This window comes from Corvus brachyrhynchos, unplaced genomic scaffold, assembly GCF_000691975.1.
Source record: "Corvus brachyrhynchos isolate BGI_N302 unplaced genomic scaffold, ASM69197v1 scaffold427, whole genome shotgun sequence".
Taxonomy (NCBI): Eukaryota; Metazoa; Chordata; class Aves; order Passeriformes; family Corvidae; genus Corvus; species Corvus brachyrhynchos.
The window spans coordinates 249,735-270,228 of NW_008239046.1; the positions used below are offsets into that span (position 1 = coordinate 249,735).

At 51.5% G+C, this 20,494-nt stretch overlaps 1 protein-coding gene across 1 annotated transcript; it reads right to left on the reverse strand.

The window, feature by feature from the left end:
• Window positions 1-3,081: 3,081 nt before the first annotated feature.
• Window positions 3,082-10,824, reverse strand: MAP1LC3A (microtubule associated protein 1 light chain 3 alpha; the record flags this gene model as incomplete). Its single annotated transcript, XM_017739040.1, has 3 exons — window positions 3,082-4,065; window positions 4,596-4,702; window positions 10,741-10,824. Coding segments are annotated over 3 exons (354 nt in total), but the record flags the coding sequence as incomplete, so codon positions are not given.
• Window positions 10,825-20,494: the final 9,670 nt, after the last annotated feature.

Below are 20,494 nucleotides of genomic sequence, written 5' to 3' on the forward strand. Positions count from 1 at the left end.
CAGTGGCAGCAGTGAATTCCCCCCCAAGCCGCAGCTCGACCGTCCTCCGAAGCCGAGGGACCAAGAGAGCGAGGAGCTGCACCCAGCTCCCTTTTCCCAGCTCAATTCTTGCTGTATCTCTGCCCCTCCAAGAGAAACCCTCAGGTAAGAGAGTAGCCAGCCACACCCTTCCCATGGAAACTTCTTTTATCTCTCCTAAGTATTGGTCATTACTGTTTCTTAGCGAGAGATGGGACAAAATTCCATGAGAGGAAGAAACAAAAGGAAAAATCCCAAATGCCAGCACAGGGCTCACCCAAAGGGGGGTAGTGGGAGCAACCCCTTTTCCTACAGGAACTCACTGCCCTGCTTTGCTGCAGGCTCGGTCTTTGGTGGCTCCTCATCCTGGAACTTCTCACTAACAGCCACAGCCATCCCAGATGCCTTCCTTAGGGCCACAGGAGCAATGTACCCTGGTAGTGAGGATGGTGGCAACTGACCACACGGCATGGCCAGTGGATGGAGGGCAGTGTTGGTTCCTGCTCAGCTCTTGCCCACCACATTTCCAACTGTGTCTGCACTTGTAGCTCCCTCATGACAAGAAATACGGTGCTAAACTGAAGCAAGTCCCAGGGACCCCCAAGGTGGAAAGGGTCTGGTGCACATGGCTTGTAAGATGGGGCTATGGGAGCTTGGCTTGCCCATCCTGAGACAAGGGGACTCAGGTGGCTCTGGCAGCAGCATTGTGTGGGTGGTTGTCAAGAGGGGACCACACTGGCCTGCATCAGTCACAGCCTGTATGCAGTCAGCAGGTGACATGTTGTGATCTCATGGCTCTGGTTGCTGATGCGTGCAGTGTAACGTAGAGGCTTTGCTGAGGTGAGTGAGTGATGCTGTGAGGCATAGCCCCAGTGCAGTGCAGATTCACCCCAGGCTCTTGCACAGCATCACTGTGGGTAGCTTAAAGATGAACAGACCAGCATCAGGATCAGCAGCTCTGTGCTGAGGCAGATGGGGGACTGAAAGTGCCCTCCGAAACTGTCATGCTCATCCCTCAGGCCTTCACCTTCTCCTCTGTCATGAGGAAAATGATCAGCATTGCATTTGTATCTTTGCTTACTAGTGCTCTGCCTTACCTACCATTGTCCCAGGCTCATCTGTGTTCCACTGTACCCAGAGAAACCTCAGCTTCCCCCTACCCTGGTGGTTCCATCATTTGGCATCAGTCATACAGCTGTGCCACAAAAGCTGCATGGCTCAGCTCTGGGTCAGGCTGGCTGGCTCCATCAGTTTCAGTCAGTCCTTGAAGCCAGTCTGGTTCATGTAACATCATCCACTAGTCAAGCAATGCCTAAAGCAAAGCCCAGAGGCATCAGCCCACAGACAGCCCAAGCAGGCCGGGGTGCCCAAGCAGTTGGTTGTGTCAAAACACACAGCACTTCTGAAGGTCGGAAGTGAAAGGACAGCAGAATGGGGGGGACAAAGCAAAGACCCAGTTTCATCTCCCACGTGAAGAGGAGGGAACAAGACAGCAGCATTTCCCTTCAGAGACCTTTGAGAAGCTGCAGGTATTAGAAAGCAGGCCATGCAGATCCCAGCTGAATGGATAAACACAACTCTAAGAATGAGCAGGGCTGCTGGGTGCCCCTGGGGAGAGACTCCAGTTGTTACTTACCTTTATATACAACTGGGAGCTAAGGGCAGAGTGGAGGAACAGAGAACAGCAAAGAACTGTCTAAAAAAGAGTAAGAGAGATGCTGGAAGTGGTCAAACCTTGAAGATAATATCACATGGGAAGCACAAAGTGCAGCCCGGTGAAGGACTTGGGGATGCTGGTGGATGAGAAGATGGACATGTCCTGGCCTTGTGTCCTGGGCTGATCCCCCAGCGTGGGCAGCAGGAGAGGGGGGAATTCTGCCCCTCTGCCCCACTCAGGGGAGACCCCACCTGCAGAGCTGCCTCCAGCCCTGGGGTCCCAGCACAGGACAGACGTGGAGCTGTTGGAGCACATCTGCTATTCCTTTACCACCTCCCACAGGGAGCAGCCTCAGCTGGGCTGACCTGCGGCCACTGATGCACAGCCCCATCACCTGCAGCACCCATCCCACAGGGAGGTGGATGGAAGAGGACCTTCCCTCAGGGACTGGAGTTTAAATAGCATGAGGCTGGTGCAAGGGGCAACATTCATGGCTGCTCCAGCTGCCAGGTCCAGCAGGGCAGCTGTTCTCACCTACACTCTGCTGGGAGCCGTGCTCCAGCTGGCTTCCAACATTTTCCTGCAGCGCTCTGTTGGATCTGTCCCTCACACCAGCTCCTTTCCTGGACAGAGGATTCCCTGCAGGTGTAGGACATAAACAGTCAGCTGCCACTCAGGCAAGCCCTGAGTTTTTTCAGTGCCTAAACCCTTCTCTGCTGGGCGATGCAAAGGAAGTAAGAGTGAGCCAAGAAGCAGGGAGACACTGACCAGCCAAATGACCATCAGGCCCTGCCTTTGGGGGCAGAACAAGTCTGACACAGTGCCCAGGATGAGCCACGATTTCCTGCACTGCTCAAAGCTTCCCTTAAAAGCAAATGCCTCCACCTCAAGTTTTTGTTCCCATATGAGGAAGCTTAGTCAAAGGACAAGAGACTCTACACAGGTCGGGCAAGGACAACCATGTTTCCTGTGTCACTATCTAGTGCTCTGTTCTCTAAACCAATCTTTCCCCTTTGTCCCAGCCCCTCAATCCCAACCAGCTGCTTTTCCACAACTTGGACTAACCAGCTCAGAAGCCTGGGCAGGCACACACACACCAGTGAACATGGGGAACACACATCACACTTGATACAGCAGAGACATTAACACAGACAAATGAGATGGGAACAGAACATTCCTACAAGACACAACTTGAATTTATGTTTATTTTATATATATATTTATATATATATATATATATATACCTTTGTATAGATTAAACTGGGGGGGATTTTATCATATACATTTTTTTGGTATAATACATGAGAAACAGGGACAGGAACATAGCAAATATAAATCAGTACATTCCTTCAGTGAACTCCTTGACACACCGAGACTGAAAAATTGCATGCAATGGGGAGACAGAGAGAAGGGAAATCAATTTTATTAGGAAAAAAAAAGAAACAAGATAACCTAGGTACAACTGTCAACAGAGGAGCAGCACTATAGATAGCAAACCTGTATAAATTAAAAGAAAATTCCACTCTGACATCTACTATGCTTTAAAGTGCAACGAAGCCTGATTTATTTACCTACAGAATACAGGAAACTTTCCCCCCCTCTCCCCATTCCAATCTATCCCTAAAAAAAAGAAAACAAACAAACCCAAACAAACAAACCAATAAAATAAATCTAAAGGATATACATTATCCACAGTCCTACAGAGACGCCTACATCTACTCAGTAGCACCAAGAATCTGATATGGGTGTAATTAAAATCAATTAAAACTCGGGAGCAATGGTAACATCTGTTTGCTGCTTCTGCAGACCTCCTGCCCTTTATGAGTGCCCAGGGGAGAGGCAGCTCTCCCTGTGCTGGGGTGATGGTGGCCCAGCAGGTCTGGCAGCAGCACAGCACACACAGCACAGCGAGAGCAGCGCAGGGACACGGGGACAGGGGGCTGAGGCCCTGCGCGGGGGCTGCACGGCTGGGTGGGGGTGTCACACACCTGGGCGGGCGCCTGGGGGAGCGGGACTGACCTACACAGAGGGAAAGGGTTGTGTGAGTCCAACGCGCGCCACGAGCCTCTTTGGTGACAGGGTGATGGGAAGGGGAGGGAGGGAGGGAGGAAGAGGAAGGGCGTCAGCACAGCCCCCCTCTTGTGAGCCTCTGGCTGTGTTGTCTTCTGAGGCCAGGGGCCTCTGTGCCACAGTTCATCTGTCTCCACGTGCCACCTCTCAGCAGCCCTCAGAAGCCAAAGGTCTCCTGGGAAGCATAGACCATGTAGAGGAAGCCATCCTCATCCTTCTCCTGCTCGTAGATCTCCGAGATCGGAGTAGACACGCTGACCATGCTGTGCTGGTTCACCAGCAGGAAGAACGCCTGGGTGGGATTCAGCTGCAAGCGGCGCCTGTGGGGGCAAGGGCAGGAGAGGCAGGGTCAGCCCACCTGGGGTGGGTGCCCTGAAAGCCAGTTCCACCTCCCCAGCAATGCTATTCCCTTGGGGCCAGGCCTGCACAGCCAGGACCTCCTCCCACAGCTCAGGACATGGTATCCGTGAGTCCAGCTGAGCTGCTTGAGGCTCCAAGGCCTCCTGAGTCAGGAGGGCAAAGCCCCCTTCTCCAAGTGCTGCTGGCAAGGGGAAAGCAGGGGGGCCTCTTCCCTCTGAGCTGAAGACTAAAAAGAGGGGACAGGACCCCTTCATTGCTCATGAGTGTCCCTTTGAGGGAGAGACCCCAGACCTTCACAAGGTGCTAAGAATCTGCCCTCCCTTGGCCCCCCACAACAGTCTGTACCATACACAAGGATGCTATGGCTGCCATATCCCCATCCCTGCCCTCAGCAGCTGCCTCTGCCTCACTCTCACCCCACCACCCTGCAGTGAGTGGCCTGTGGGTGAGGACAGGCTCACAACATGCCAGCTGAGGCCATCCCACTCACCGGATTATTTTGACCAATTCACTCATGTTGACGTGGTCTGGGACAAGGAACTTGGTCTTGTCCAGCACTGGCAGCTGTTTCTCCCCTTTGTAGCGTTCGATGATGACCTGGGGAGAAAGTCAAGGGTAGGATTAGTTGTGTTCATAGTGCCCCACAAGCTGGTCCCAAGGTCACATACAAATCCAACTAGCAATGGGTAGAAAAGCTGAGGTAAGGCCCCACCTTGTTTCACCCTCACAGGAAACAAAATAAACAAGGACATGAGCAGTGACTACCAGGCTGGCTGCAGGTGGCTCTTCATCAGTCACCTGTGCCCGAGCCAGGCAGTAGAGAGCGTCCAAAACAATGAACTAAAGCACCAAGTGCTCTGGCTGGCTGACAAACAATAGGCACCACTGGACTGATGTAGATTCTTGTCCTCTGGCATGCAGGAGATCTGAAGAGGAGTGAAGTATTTTAACATCACGTTCAGACTGACCAAACCCACGGGTTTTGCTGGCTTGAGCTACAGACTGAGCTCATGGTGCAGTTTCCTTCCCCTTTCCTTCCTGCTGCCATTCAGCATCCCTCTGCCTGCTCAGGAACAGCTGTGGATATTTCCAGGCAAGCGGCTTTTAGAAGTCCCAGCAAAGCCACTCAGGCATTCCTTCAGAAAGGGGGCGTTTGGATTGCACCAGTCCTGCTCCTTATGTTAACAGTCAGACACACTGACTCCAAGAAGGATCAGAAACCCAGGGCCACTCCTCCCATGTGCCAGCCCAGCTGTGCACTGAGCTTCCCAGGCACTCATGCATGGTGTCACCACGGGGACAGCCCAGCCGGTTCTCCTCTGCCAGACATCTTGCTTGGAAAAGCTCTTACCATCCCTACATTCTGAAATGGCTGAATGATGATTTCTGATCCATTTTCCTGGTATTAGAATTAACAATTTTCTTCTATGAAACTGTTTGCCAACAGCTGCAATTGCTGTTCTAAACCAGCCTGGAAAAGTACCTTTTGTATTCTGAGAAACAGGGTAGCAGGCAGTTAAAATAGGGAATATACTTTTAAGTAAAATGAAAATAAGTGAAGAATATACAGCTTAATATGTTCCCATTACAATGATGCTCTCTCACATCTTTCCAGCACCTTGTTTTCTCCACAGAGAGACTCTTGGATACTCATCAGCCCATCATCCTCTCCCACCTGAGATTAAACATTATTTTTCACTGTAAGGCAAGGAATTGCCATAATTTATTTTCCCAGGTCCTTTCCAAAAATACTCAAGAGACTGTAAAATGGCTTTTGGCAGCAGAGGGATGGAGCAGCGTGCAGAGAGGAGGATCCCCAGGAGATGGCTCTGTGGAGCCAGAAGGACCAGGGAACCTCTGGGAACACGGATTTCCCTTTCCTTTGATCCCTTGTTGACACATCAGCCTCTGGAAGCAGCAGCGATGGAACTTCAGCCAGCCTCCCCCAAAGGCAGATCAGACACCCTGGCTGGGACACTGCGGAGTCACCAGTGAGCTGGGAATGTCTCAGGAGCCCCTGAGGCCGTGGGGCTGATGTGACAGGGCTGCAGTTCCCGGAGGAGGGAGGGGTGTGAAGTGCCTTGCTGGGAGCTCTGCACCAAAACGGCCTCTGCAGAGCCCACCCTGGACAAATCTCACCCAAGGGGAACCCAACGCCTGGGCAAGCAGCATGTGAACACCAGGTATTGTCCCTTCGGCCTCTTTTGCAAGATGAGGATCTGATTAAAGAACCATTTTCTGCAACAGACTAAACTATGCATTGGGACATCCCCCACCAACCTGTTAATGGCCCTTCATCCCTCCAAGGAGGGCACAGGGAGGACAAGATGAGCAGAACCATCCTACTGCATTTAACTTGAGTCTTACATGGACAGGTGAGTTGTTAGGGACCGAGTCCGGAGAGCTGGCCAGATAAATGACACGTACACCGATACGATTAAGCATCGTTCTCCCTTTATTGTTCAACTATGCCAACTTATATCTACTTCTGCAAAGATTCGGTGCTTTCCAGGCCTGCCTGCAGCCAGGGGCCTGTTCAGGGGCTTTTCCTCAGCAACCCTGGGTTGTCCAATCTTTCCAGGGGTATCATATGCCCTTGTTCCATAAGGAATCCCTCTACAGTGAGTATTTTGGCTGTGGGGAGAGGAATAGTCTTGAGGAGCTGAACACTCACAGCAGCCACATACAGGGATGCTGCTGTGGCCACTGGGAAACACACGGGCAACAGTGGGCTCTTCAGCTTTTTGGATTGCACGAAGGAGCAGCTACACAGCAGCTGTTTGTGCATCCACCTTTACCTGCAGAGAGGGCCCTGCACACCTGGGCAATGCCTCATTTCTCACAAGAGCAGGACCAGAGGCCTGTGTCTCTCAATACCAGCCAGTTCCATGCCCAAAAGAAAAACCTTTAGATTAATCCAAGAATGGGATGTGATGGCTGTCCTGGCTCTTAGAGCAGCAGCTGCCTTGTGCCCTGAGCAGACACAGAGCCTCTCATGTAGAACAAGTCCAAGAGTTTCTGTTCCCAGAACACGAGCTGCTATTTGGGTAACCCAGCTATGAGAACAGGTGGCCAATGGACAAAACGTTCTTGTCTAGCTCTGGAGGGAAAAGCATGATCAAATGCTAAAGTTACATCCCTGTGGCCACAGGGCGGGTGTACACAGCCACCTCCCATCCCATATCCTCTTCCAAGCTGCTGCCTTGAGCCAGGGGGTTCCTCAGCATGGGACACCTGCTCTTGCAGAGGGAACCCACCACAGATCTCTGCAGAAATCACATGAGTAGGCACAGGTGGGGAGGGGAAATGCTTAGGGCAGAACCTGGAGTCCTGGTCCCGCTGCAAGGGGGGCTTGGACAGTGTTTATAAACACAACCTTTGTTCTGGGGCCAGTCTGGAGAGGTGGAAAGGGAGTTTGGTAGGGAATATGGCTGGATGTGGCGGTCAACAGAGGCAAGGTCCAACCAGGAGTGAGGCTAAGAATGTATTCCCAGTAGGCACAGAGGCTCAAATGTGTATATGTAACACCTCCCTGACATCCATGGCCAGGAACAGAGACTGACACAGACACACACAGGACTCACATGAGCACAGTCTGCACCAGCCTCTGGCAGAGCAGGGTGCAGAACAGACACTGTAGCCCTCAGTCAAAAAGGTGTTGATCCCTGCTCTGGTGTTGATCCATCCAGAGTGGTGTCAGCCCTGGACACTGGATCTGTAACTCCCCAGAACAGCCCTCCCAGGAACCCAGAGAAGGTTCTCCCTTCCTCTGAGTCCACAATTTGGGTTTCCATCCACCCCTGTGCCATCATGTGGGATCTCCCACCTGCCATTGCCTCTCCATGCTCCTCTGTGGGTTCTCAGATGAACCCAACAGAGCCCTCTCTGCATGGCCCAAATGCCCCCTCAGCCCTCCCTACCAGCACAAGGGGTGGCCCTGCCTTCACCTCCCTCTAAGCCCATGGCTCACCATGCCTGCCTGAATTTAGCACTGCAGGGCTTTGGGAAATGGTTTGCTACTGTTGCTGCCCAGCACAAGCTGTTCCCCAGCAATTTCAGGCTCTCTCAGAGTTCAGTCATCTCCAGAAAGATTCCTGAGGCTGAGAGCAGGCAGGGGCAGTGCGGGGGGGCACAGACTCCCTGTCCTCTTACGGGACAGAAGATGATTTCTAAAACATCTATTGAGGCTGTGGATGGAGGTTCCAGTGAAAAGGCTGGAAGTTCTCTGCTTGTTCTGACTGCCCAAGGAGGCACCACCCTGCAAGGAGCAGCTGGAGGTTTCTTCCCAACAGAGGTGAGTGTGAGCAGCACCTACTGCCAACACAACCATCTCACCTTCTCAGCAAGAGCTGCATGTGCCTGTGGTCAGCACTTTCTACCAGGGAAGAGCAGGCTGCTCTGGGAAATGCAGAGACAGCAAAGGAGCCCCTGGCATGAGGTGGACAGGGAACCTGGCTCATGCCTATGTCCTTATTACATGTGCCAGTGTGGCATCCTGGGATGTGACTTCCCTTCAAACACAAGCAGAGAACTCCATGCCTCAGGCAGGGTTCAGGTTACCTCCTGTGTTGTCTCTGGTGAGCTCAGACAGCCATCATGGCCCTCTCTCCATGCAGACACACATGTACATGTGGCTCAGTCCCTTCCTCAGCCTTCCCTGCAAGCACACTCATGGAAACAGGAGAGACATGCCCTTCCCTGGGCACACAGCCAGGCCATGCCCTCTGCAAATCCTCCTGGCCCCCTCTCAAAGTAAAAGGGACTCGCCCAAGGACTCTGGCTGGAAACTGGAGATGCAGGAGGGCAGCAGGTGCCGTGCAGCTTTGCCGTGGTTTCTGCCAGCAGTAAGGGTGCAACCTTGGATCTCCCTAACTCCCCTGGGCTGGGGGCTCAAACCCCTCTGCTAATTCCAAGCGCCTTTCCAGGGAAGCCAGTCCCTTGGAAAACACAGCTCCTGCCTTTCACAGGTGACCAAGACCTTCCTACAGCCGATGAGCCTGCAGTGCTTGGACCTATGACAGGGCCCACACCACACTTCTCCTGCACAAGGCTCTGATCACTGCCCAGCACTGAAACCTGCAGGAGCTCTGCCCTGGGAGTGAGGAGAGACAGCACCAAAGTGGTGCTGAGGTCTAATCAGGACCATGCCTTTAGAGACACCAGCGACACAAAGACGGCTGGACCCCACAAGGCCTTCATGACCCTTCTCACCTCTTGATTATTTTTACCCTTCCAGCAAAACTTGCATTGTGGTGTTGACCCCAACACAAAGAGCACTACAGCCATGGGAGCTCCCCCACCATGTCTCAGTAATGCTGTAAAACTCTGCCTGTGGATACACAGCTCTGGCTCCTTCTGTCCTTTCCCCAAGCAACACACATCTATGTACAGGCACTTAATTTATGCACATGTGTGTGTTTCATGTACAACTGATTTCTAGCCTGGCCTTACTGCCAGAGCCTGAATGCACTGCAATTAGCTCTGCCATAGCTCTGGAGAAATGCAGAACCAGTCTAATGCCATTAAAGCCACGTTAAAAGCAGAGGTCAATCAATGTGTTGATGACCTGGAGTACTGGTACCCAGGGTGCTGTGAGGGGCAGGCCCTGCTCTGCTGAGCTGGCAACACGTGAACACCACAGTGGTGGGAGAAGAGAAAGTGAAAGAATTCTTCTGGCTAGAAGACATTGTGCTAAAACCAAAACAAGAGTGAGGCAGGAGTGGACTAAGATGGGCCAAGAACAGTTTGAGACATTCAGTCTTGAAGGCCAAATACTGATAGTCTGCAATTTTAAGACAAGGTTGATGTTCATCCAACACTGAGAAGGAGCTGAACTAGGAATCCTGTCTTTTTGGTCACAGATGCTATGATATTGCAAATAGTAAATCAAGCAAGCCCCAAGTACATAATTTCATAGAATCATGGAATGGTTTGGGTTGGAAGGAACCTTAAAGGTGAGCAGGACCACCTTCAACTAGACCAGGCTGCTCCAAGCCTCATCCAGCCTGGTCTTGAATGCTTCCAGGGGTGGGATGTCCCTCTAAGTTCTCCATCTTCTCAGGAAGAGAAGCAAATACTTAGGCAGGAACTCAAAAGCACACTCACAGCCAAAGAGCAACTCAGCATATTAGGTGTAACATGGGCAGGAAGAACTGCAAGTTCATGGTGTCTCACCTGTGCCTGTCAACCACAGGTGCTGGGAAAGCACAGAACAGGTATGAATGATCCTAACAGAGCCTCTGCGCTTTCAATGCAGCAAAGATCATGCCGCACGTATTTCTCTGGGCAGAGAGAAATCCTTACCAGGTTATCCACGAAAAATCAAGTAGCTAGTACAGCCAAAAAAGCCATTTCAGAGTTTTCTCCTGCTGCACTAGCTTGGAAATAGATTTGAGATCATATCAATCCCCTGCCTCTAGTGCAGCACGGAACTTTAGAGCCAGATTGTCCTTTGCATGGCAGAGAACGTGTCTGCTATTGAGCAGCTGGCACACACAAGGCACTGGAGGCTTATGGGGACCATCCTGTGTTGATTCCAGGGAGCAGAGTTTTGCAAGCTCCATGGAGGCCACCCAGGAGCACAGAGGGGTCCTGAGAACAAAGTCTAACACAGAAGAGCAAGAACAATCACTTACCGGGATTTTGTTTGGATGCTGCTCTCGGATCTGCTGAACTTCTTTACAACGATCCGCTGGAGAGAAAGAAGTAAAGACACGAAGTTAGAAACACCTGTGTGTGGTAGGGCAGGCAGAACTGAGGTACCCACCCTGCAAGCCACAGCCCTGATCCAGAGAGAGAGACATTTCCCAAGGAATGCACCTTCTGCTCACCAGGCCTTTTCTGATCATGGTCTGCCAGATGTCAGCTTCAGTGACCAACCTTTCATGGCTTCCTACTGTCCCAACCATCTCCCCCAGGCTGGAACACACCACTCTGCCTGGTAAAACCAGGCAGCACACACCTGGAAATCAGGAGAGTGAAAGGAGACCATAAAGATAACAAAACTAACCTAAATCCACCCTAAGCAAATGCAGCTCCTGGCCATGGGTGCAGGGCAGCAGCACAGCTTTGGGGGCTGAGCTCTGCAAGTTCAGGCTCTTTGTGTTTCCTGGATGTTCCCCCAAGGAGACAATTCTCCAGCTGGGGCTGGGTTTTAGCCATTTCCTTCTGCCTGTTGTGCACATCCAAGCACTATCTGGCACAGTGCCTGGTTCCACAAGAGATGCACCTTGCCAAGGAGGACTCCTTCCCTAGCACAGATCTACAGGATAGCTACAACACCTTTTGGCCTGACACAAAGTATTTCTAAGCCTGGATACAGGAAGAAAACCTTAAGCAAGGAGATGACCCACGTACAAAAAGACTTTTCTTGCAGTTGTTCTCACACTTTCTAACCCATTTTCCTCTAGAGTTTATGTTTACTGACACACACAACAGGCAGCACACAAAGCTTGTGCACTCCTCCAGTTTACAGGAGAATTCCCATACCCTTCACTGCTTTACCAGTCAGCTCTCCGCTTTCCACAACGCAAAGCAGCAGAAAGGAGAGGAAGAAGCAGTACCAGAGCCAGGTACAGCTCTGTGCATGCTCCTCCTGGGACACTACAGACCTGCACTCCTCCTGGAACTGCCATTACTCTGGGAAGTGCTTCACAGCCTACAATGGCCCATCTGAAATGCCCAGAAACTAAGTCAGGGGGTGAAGGTCAGTGACTAAGCGCTGCCCAGAAAAGTGAGACCTGAGTATTGCAGGATCTGTCACGGGATCATCCTGCCACACCCAGCATGGCACCAGCTCCAGCCCAACTCCCCTCACCAGCTTACACAGCCAGCCCCAGTTTCTCATGGCCCACTGGGATAACGGAAGGCAGGATAAGTGCATGTGTTTGAGTGTTTTCTCCCCACAAATGTTGAGAATTTCTCCTCTGAGCACTCAATAAAACCTTACAGTTTATATGTTGAATTTAGCTAGATATGACTTTGGGAAGAAACTGGAGTTTCTTTAAAGGCCACAAGACTACAAAATCACCACATCATAGAAGGTTTTGAGCACCATTTCTGCCTCCTCTAAGAGGAAAATATCACTCTGCTAGGAATTGTTAGACCTTTTATTTGGTAGGACTCCATCGGCGAGCAACACAGAGCAAGATTATGTGGATTTCATGAAAAATTCAGGCATATTTGTTTTGAGTTTTATGACTGAAGATGCAGCTCCTCTTGTTTCCTTTCTGCCCAATCCAGTGTTAAGGGATCCAGAGTCATCCTTGCAATACAGACAGTTTTCCCCTGAGATACCAATCAGCCAGGGAGTCACACAGACATCAGCACCACATGTGACACTGGTACAGAGACACCTCCCCGGGAATGCTGAAGGACACAGTGACAGCAGCACCCAGCCCACAGCACCCAGCTGAAGCAGAAGCACCTGCCCCCTCCCACAGAGCCCCGTTCCCATGTGTTCGCTGTGTCCAGGATGGAGCATCCAAAAGGCTGGAGATCCAGAGCTTGACTGGACAACACTTATCACCAAGGAAATTCCAGCAGCTTGACTGCAGCCAGCTCAGACTTCTCAGTGTTAACAGAGTCTGCAGAGCTGTGTCCTCATGTCTGGCCAGTCATCCTGGCTTCAGTGTCCACCCTAGCCTGCTTCTCTCTCCACACTATCAGATGGCCATGTGGATGAGCTTCTTAAACACCATGCACTGCCCTGCAGGGTCACAGGATTGTTTGCACAGGAAGCCCCAACAACACAGGTAACTGTGAGAAGGGTCTGAGAAAGAATTTGCTGAGGGCATGTTATCATGGCTAGTAAATGAAGATAATCTTGGAGCATCCAACTAGCCCAGGCTGCATGTGCCAAAGGGCAGCCACATGCCAGACACCCCTTCCTGCTCCCTGGAAGCATCACCAGCTACAGCACAAGGAGATGACACAAGGCGTCACCACCTCCATTTCCACAGAGGAAACAGAGGTGCCTCCTGCCCAGCACACTGAAAAAGGTGCCACACAGAGAGGAAGAGGGTCCATCATCACTCCAGCTGCACATCAGTGCCTCAGGATCCCACTCCTGGGACCACTGTCCTGTGTCTCCCAAGGGGAGCAGACAGGGTGCCCTGGACAGAGACCAGTGCTGTATTTTTCAGGTCTTGCTGACTCCATGCTCAGGTGCAATCAAGGGCATGAGACACCAGTGACAGAGCTCTCAGCGACCCTCAAGTCTGCTGGGCCACAGTGGAGGCTCCCCTGTCCCACCCTTTAAAACCTGCCACATGCCCAAGACCTGCTCCCTCTGGCCAGCAGGACCCAGGGCATTTGCAGCCTTCCTGACCCCAGGGGACTCTGTGGCAGGGGGCTGATCTGCAGGTTACCACAGGTGCTGCTTTGCTCCAGGGCTGCTGGATCCCTCCAGCAGGTCCGTGTGATTGCAACTACAAACACCTCAAGCACTGCGCTTCTTCCTCTGCCCTGGAAACGCCCATTTCAGAAACTTCATTCAGGAAGGCAGTTAGGAGCAATCCCACCTAGGGTGCTCAGGTTCCTGAATATACAGGCAGAAGTTTCCAGGACACCTGAAGCTCTGCTAAAGAGCACACTCTGTCCCATCCTAGCCTTGGAGAGTCAAGGAAGCAGGCTTGGCAATCAGGAGAAGCTGCACCAATCCCTGGAAGATTTCCATGCACACAGGAGTTCAGGCACAAGAGATCTCCAGCAAGAGATAGTGATGGTCACCCATACCCTCTTCAGCCTGGGTGAGACTGAGAGGTTGAGCCTGTGACTCATGAAAGCATCAACATCACACAGCAGGAACAGTTATAAATACCAGCCTTAATTTAGTGTCTATATAGTCTAATGTAGGTCATAGGAATACAGAGAAAATGGTTAAAGGGCACTTCAGAGAAACCTGGCTGGAGGTGCCAGGCCAGCCCCCAAGCCCCCACTCACACAGTGCTGAGGACAGGCAGGACCCCCCCACTCCACTCCAGCAGTGTTTGCATACTCACATTTCATACACAACAGGCCTGATCTTACAAACTTTGCTCTCCTCCTGCAGCTCTCCCAAACTACAGCTGTGCTGAAGTTGAGACTTTCCCCTTTCCTGCAGCACCTGGCTACAGTTAATCCTTAGCCAATGTGCAGAGCGAACCAGAGCTGTTTGCAGAGCCCTGTCTCCTCCTCCTCTGGTCCCTCCTCGCTGCCAGGGGAGCAGAACACCACACCTGACTGCAGCAGCTCAGGGGCTTCATGCAAGAGGGGCTGGAGGGGCTCCAACCACCTGCTGTTCCAAGGAGCTGAGCAAAGAGTGATGACCTGCATCAGAGGGAAGAGCCCGATCCCTGCTCCAGCTGTGGGCACCACATCTCTACCATGAGGGAAGCCAGACTTCTCCCCAGTGCCAGGATGTCAGAGCTCAAGATGGCAGCAAGATAAAAACCACACAATTTTATTGGTTATTCCCAGGGAAACTTCTCTGCTAGGGCCTATTGAAAGATAGGAGTGTTTTTGTAGCATTGCATATGCCAGGAAATTGCCTATTTCTCCTCCAACTGCTGTTTCAACTGTTAAGTACCAACAGCAAAGCTTGCAAATTGCCCAAAACACCAGAATCTTGGCTGTTTTCTTGACTGAGGCCCTTCCCAAGCTGAGCTCCAAAAGATGCGAGCACACAGTGTATCCCATGGCAATGCAGGATGAGATCATTATGGCAGCTGAGGAGAACAGTGGAAAATTTTAAGCCACACTTTGCAAACATTAACCTTTTTTATCAGCAGTGCCCAGGAACCCTGGCCACGGGAGCCAGGTCCCTGCTGTGCTGGGCGCTGTGCAGACACGGGATGAAAGGACAGTCCTGGATGCAAAAGAGCTTCAGCAGACAAAAGATACAGATGGTGGGACAGAAGGAAAACACATGGCAAGTCCTCCAACAGCGTTGTTGCATAAGGGGCACCATTCTTCAGGAGACGCTAGACAGGCACTGCTCAGGCACTGGTGCTGCCCCAGGGCAGCAGATGGGACTACAGGGAGAGGCTCTGAAAAAATGGTAGGAAAACACCAGTAAGAACAAATACCACCTGGAAACGTCATTGGTGTGCTACCAGATAAACAGCTCCTGAGCTGAGCAAGGGCTGTGTGTGGAGAGCAAAGCAGAGACCAGAAGTGCAGCCATGAGCTACTGCCTCTCCCTGCATCCCACAGCTCTGGGGGACAGACATCTCTGGCAGCTCCAGCAGGCTGCTGGCCCTGTGGCTTCTCTCTGCCATCCACACAACACCCTGCCAGCCAGCATGGGGAGGGATCTGCCTCAGATTTGAAGCAGATGCAAAAATGAACCTGTTTCTTCAAGAAGCTGCTGTGGTCAGTCCCAGGGCAGAGTGCTACTAGAGCATGGACTTCTCTCCAAGAGATTTTCTGCAAGGAGAGGAGGAATTGGATGGTTTGAAACCAGGATATGTGTGGGATGAGCTGGCAAGTGCTGAAGACACAGGCCAGTTATGCAGGTCATTCCAGACAAACATCAATGACTATTTCTGTAATATCACACCACCCTAAGGCCAGACACCTCTAACCACCAGGAAACACCCCCATGAATGTATCATGGCTCACCCAGCACCTGACTTGACCTGTCCTTGCCCAGTGCTTCTTCTCAGGCCAGTGGTGCTGTGGGAGGAGCGAGAGGAGACTCCCACATCCAGGAAGGAAGGAGGTCATGCCCAGGGCAGGTGTCCTCAGCACCAAGAAAGGGTGCTTGTTCCAGGCTATATAGGACAGCAGCACTGCAGAGACCTGACAGTGCTTCTGATCATCAGATTAATTTCATTCGTCTGCAAAGCTGGGTGCTCCGGACAGGACAAGTGACTCAGGACCAAACCTACACTGCTTTGAACCTAAAGGCTTTGAACTGATAGAAAATGTGTCTCTGCATCATGAGCCTGAAGCTTCACTGTCCCTGGAAGGTACTACCAACATAAACATGGAGCAGTGGATGCTCTGTCTCCATGACTCTCCATCCCATCACTACAGCAGTGCATACCAGATGTGCAGTGTCTGGGAGGATTTCTGAATGCCAGGCTCCTGGGGCCCTGTGACTGCAGAAGGATCTGAGCAGTCTTATTCACTTGCAAAAGTCTCCAATCTTCCTGGCTCCAGAATAGAGCTTGAAAAAGAATTTTAAAACAGAAAGAGGAAACACCTTCATTTTTCTTAGCAGTTTAAAAATGTAACAGGAATATGATTTTGAGCCTGGCTCCAGGAATGAGCATTTGCATCTGGCAAATCATGATAAGGGCTCAGCTCGTGATCAAGCAGAGCCACACAACTGTGAATTCTAAATTCATGTTAAGACACTTGTCCTCTGGTTGTACAGTACCACTGGAGTGACAGGACAAGGGGGAATGGCATTAAACTGACAGAGGGCAGGGTTAGATGGAATATTGGGAAGGAATTGTTCCCTGTGAGGGTGCTGAGGCCCTGGCACAGGGTGCCCAGAGAAGCTGTGGCTGCCCCTGGATCCCTGGAAGTGTCCAAGGCCAGGTTGGACGGGGCTTGGAGCAGCCTGGGACAGTGGAAGGTGTCCCTGCCCATGGCAGGGGGTGGAATGAGATGGGCTTTAAGGCACCTTCCAAACAAAACCATTCTGGGATTCCACGTCACCCCTGCCATGGGCCATGCAGGATGAGCACAGGACCTCCATCATCCAAACAGCTTAAAGCTCACTGCACCCCCTGAGTACGAGGGGCAAACAGGCAACACCTGCGTCACATGAGGACGGCAAATGGAGCATTTACATCACAGTTCCAGATAAGGAACTGGTTTTTTGCTCAACATTTAATCAGTTTCACTATCCTTGGTAGGGGAACAGCAAGTTCCCTCTGTACAAGCCCTCAGGAGGCTGCTGTGCCAGGGTTTTCTGCTGTGTGACCTTCCACCTGGACAACCTTCCCATCCATAAGCCTCCAAGACAGCAGAAACACACTCAGATTTCTCAGAACTACTCAGGACACTTCAAATTGCTCAAAGAAAGACCTGGCACTCCTGGCAGGACTGTATTTTGGTGCAGCCCACAGTGTACCTGCCTGCACCAAGAGCCTTTGCCCAGCACGAGTCACTGCTATTTGTGCAAACAGGCCTGGACATGCACAGATGCTTTGGGGACACGTGCCAGACACGAGAGTCTTGAATTCATTCCTGCATTTTTTCTCACATTCCTGCACTTTCTCTCACAGCCTCAAACCATCTTCTGAGGACAAAAGGCAGCAAACAACAGCATGACAGACCTGGTAGCATTTACACATTGCCAGTCAACCACAGAATGTCACAGGGGCAGGTGACGCACTGTGAGACCTCCCAAGTGACTCTCCTGACTGTGATCCCTGCTGGGACTGACCACAGAAGGAATATCAAAGCCAAAGGACATGACTTATCCATGGCTCATGGCTACTCGATGACAGAGGCAACAAGGGCCTACCAGCCTGACAGCCCCTGGATTCGCCAGTCTCCACCCTTCTGGCTCAAAGGAAGATCTGAAGTTTTTATAGTGAAAAAAAAATTAAGCAATGAACAAAACACACAGGTTTTATTATTCCTGGCTGTCACTCAGGACCTTGTGTTATATAAAAGAATAATAATAAAAAAATCAAAATTTGTGGTCTACATGTCAGGCTGGCATTTGTTCTGGCCTGTTCAGTTCTTCAACGCTGATAATTACCCCCATATCCAGTCAAGTCACAGAATGTCCTTGGTAATTAATCCAAGACACAGGCAGCTAAGCAGCAGCTTGGAGCAGCATCCTCCTCTCAAGGAATCCCAGCTCTCAAGGCACAACTGCCAGAGCACAGACACCCTGAGAACCAGTCAAGCACCAGCGAGGGCTCACAGACCAACTTCACATCAACACCCAGATGTTTTTCCAAGCTGCCAACAAGCAAAACTGTTGTGACAAGCACAGGATGGTGTGTGAAGCAGACAGTTCAGCCACTGCTGGTCTCTCAGTGGGTACAGGCATGGCTGAGCCACCTGGATGAGTCCCCAGGGACGGACACATTTGCCATTCCCCAGAGGCAACAGGGGATTCAGCTCCACACCCACTACTGCCTTTCCTCTGAAGAAGAGTGGCTTCCCACAACTAAAGGCAGATCTCCCAGAGGATGGAACCTGGGATGGGTACACTCTGTCCCACAGAAGCTAAGGTCAAGCCTCTATGTTTGTCAGCAAGCCAGGGGCTCCAGCTGAGCCACTGGACACACGCAGGTGTGTTCCTGCCTCCGTTTCGGCCAGACACTGGGGCACAGGACCGAGGTACTCTGGGTTATCCAGCTGGTCCAGGATCCAGGCCCGTGTCCATACCATGCTGGTTATGTGCTGCATTGAAAACACAGCTGACAGCTGCTGCCAGCCCAATCCAAAACCCTGCTTCAGGAGCAGGAGTGGGACAATGCTCCCAAGGACTCGTGTTCCTTTCGGGAAGTGCAACGGTGTCGTCAGGCTGCTGCACGCTCTCACTGCTGCCAGGACAGCCTGTTCCTCTGACACAGACAACAGCTTTGTTCTGGGAATTGTTTTGGACTCCTGCAACAGATCTGAACACGCCTCAGTGTCTGGGTTCAGCACATGGATGCAGAGGGTGCTGCCACATTTTATCCCCTGCACCCACATCAAGGACGTTCTGTTGCCAAGGACCAGCTCACAGAGCTCACCTTCCCACCAGGGATAGCACCTCAGATCATGGAAGGAGTCACTGCTCCATGCCCTCCACACACCTTGGATCAAACCCCTGGTGTTTCCCAGCCAGTCCCCTTCCCCAGTCCTCAACAAAGATGAAGAGAAATCAGGAAATTATGCTCAGGAGAGACCCAAGACCAATCAGATGAACAAGCCCAAGAAATTCACAGAAATATTTCAAAAATACAAGAAGGGGGAAAACAAGCATTGAGGAAAGCTGAATCTTCACTGAGGAGCAGCAGACCAAGACACAAGGCAGTGACTTGCCATGAAACTGGAGCCTGGGTGCCTTTTGTAAACAGCCATAGCCCTGACTCTGCCTTTTCGCTGCTTTTTTGGAACCATTCCATTTCTGTAAAGTTTTGAAGCCTTAAAAATTAAGCCATTCTGAGGGTACAGAATCACTGGTGATGTTTTCCACCAGCCCTCTCCAACTGCATTGTAAACAATCGCTTCCTGCTCCTGTTGTGTAATGATTCAAAGACAAAAACAAGTCGTATTTACTTTCTCCAACAGAGCAATTCCAGCCCTGACCCAAAGCAACTGTGGGGGCTGCCAGGCCTCCTCCTCCTCCTCCCCTCCTCCTGGCTCAGCTCTGCAGCCCAGTCAGCTGAGAGAGCAAAAGGGCAGAGGAAAGTACAGAGAAACAAGGAGCACTTGCAGTTGCCGGCACCAAACTCCCTCACCCCCTCTGTCCCTCCTGGGCTATTTTAATCCTGCTTTCTTTCAACTACTCTGAGCCTCAGATTTTGTTTTCCTTCTGGCTCACACAAAGTCTGAGCGATCCACAAAGGCAAACCAGACTCCTCTTGACCATAATAAGCTGATTCTCACGAGTTTAACAGTAGGCAGTTACTAAGGGGCCGATTTAGGACTTTACTGCTCTTAATACGTAGCTTAGGAGAACACAGCAGGGTCCCAGCAAGTATCCCAAGCTCCCAGGCTTCGGTTGGTTCTTGTTTGTGCGTGTTCCCTTGGCTCGGTCCTGTGGCAGGGGAGGGCTGGGTAAGCATTCAAGGCTGGAAGGGTTGTGCCAATAAAATACCAAATATTTACAGTTTCCAAGAGAGCAGCAAGGGGCTGGATCAGCAGTTTTCAGCAGGCAAAAGCTCCAATTTTAAAACTCACATAGGAAACACGCCCTCACCTGCGTTTGGACAGTCTCTGGCCCAATATGAGGCTTTTAATGGCAGGAAAACATCGATTTCAGCATTATACAGCCAGTAAAGCTCAACTGATACCCCTTCTCCAGGGATTTAACCTGCCAGAAACACACACCTCTCCCTGCGCCAGCGGGCAAAGGGCAAGAGAAACAGCAGTTGATGTTTCCTCTGATTCCACAATAGGGTCTAGAGATAAAACCTGGGACTCTCTACAGTCACCTCCTCACCTTTTGAGCCTCCCCACCGTGCACCATTGACAAATGGGTGGGGAAGATGTGAGCATTAACTCCTCTGGGTCTCCACAACCATCACAGAGGAACAACAACCGCCCTAACGCTGACGAGATGGGGAGCGGGGAAGGCGATTTTTGGGGAGCTCTTTGTGCTCTGACAGTCAAGAGTGAAACCCGGCCACCACCCTCGTCCTGGGCATTCCAGGGCTCCTTGCGGCCGCCACCGCGCCCCAGTGACCCCGATGCCCTGGAGAAGCGGCGACACAGCGAGGATGGCCC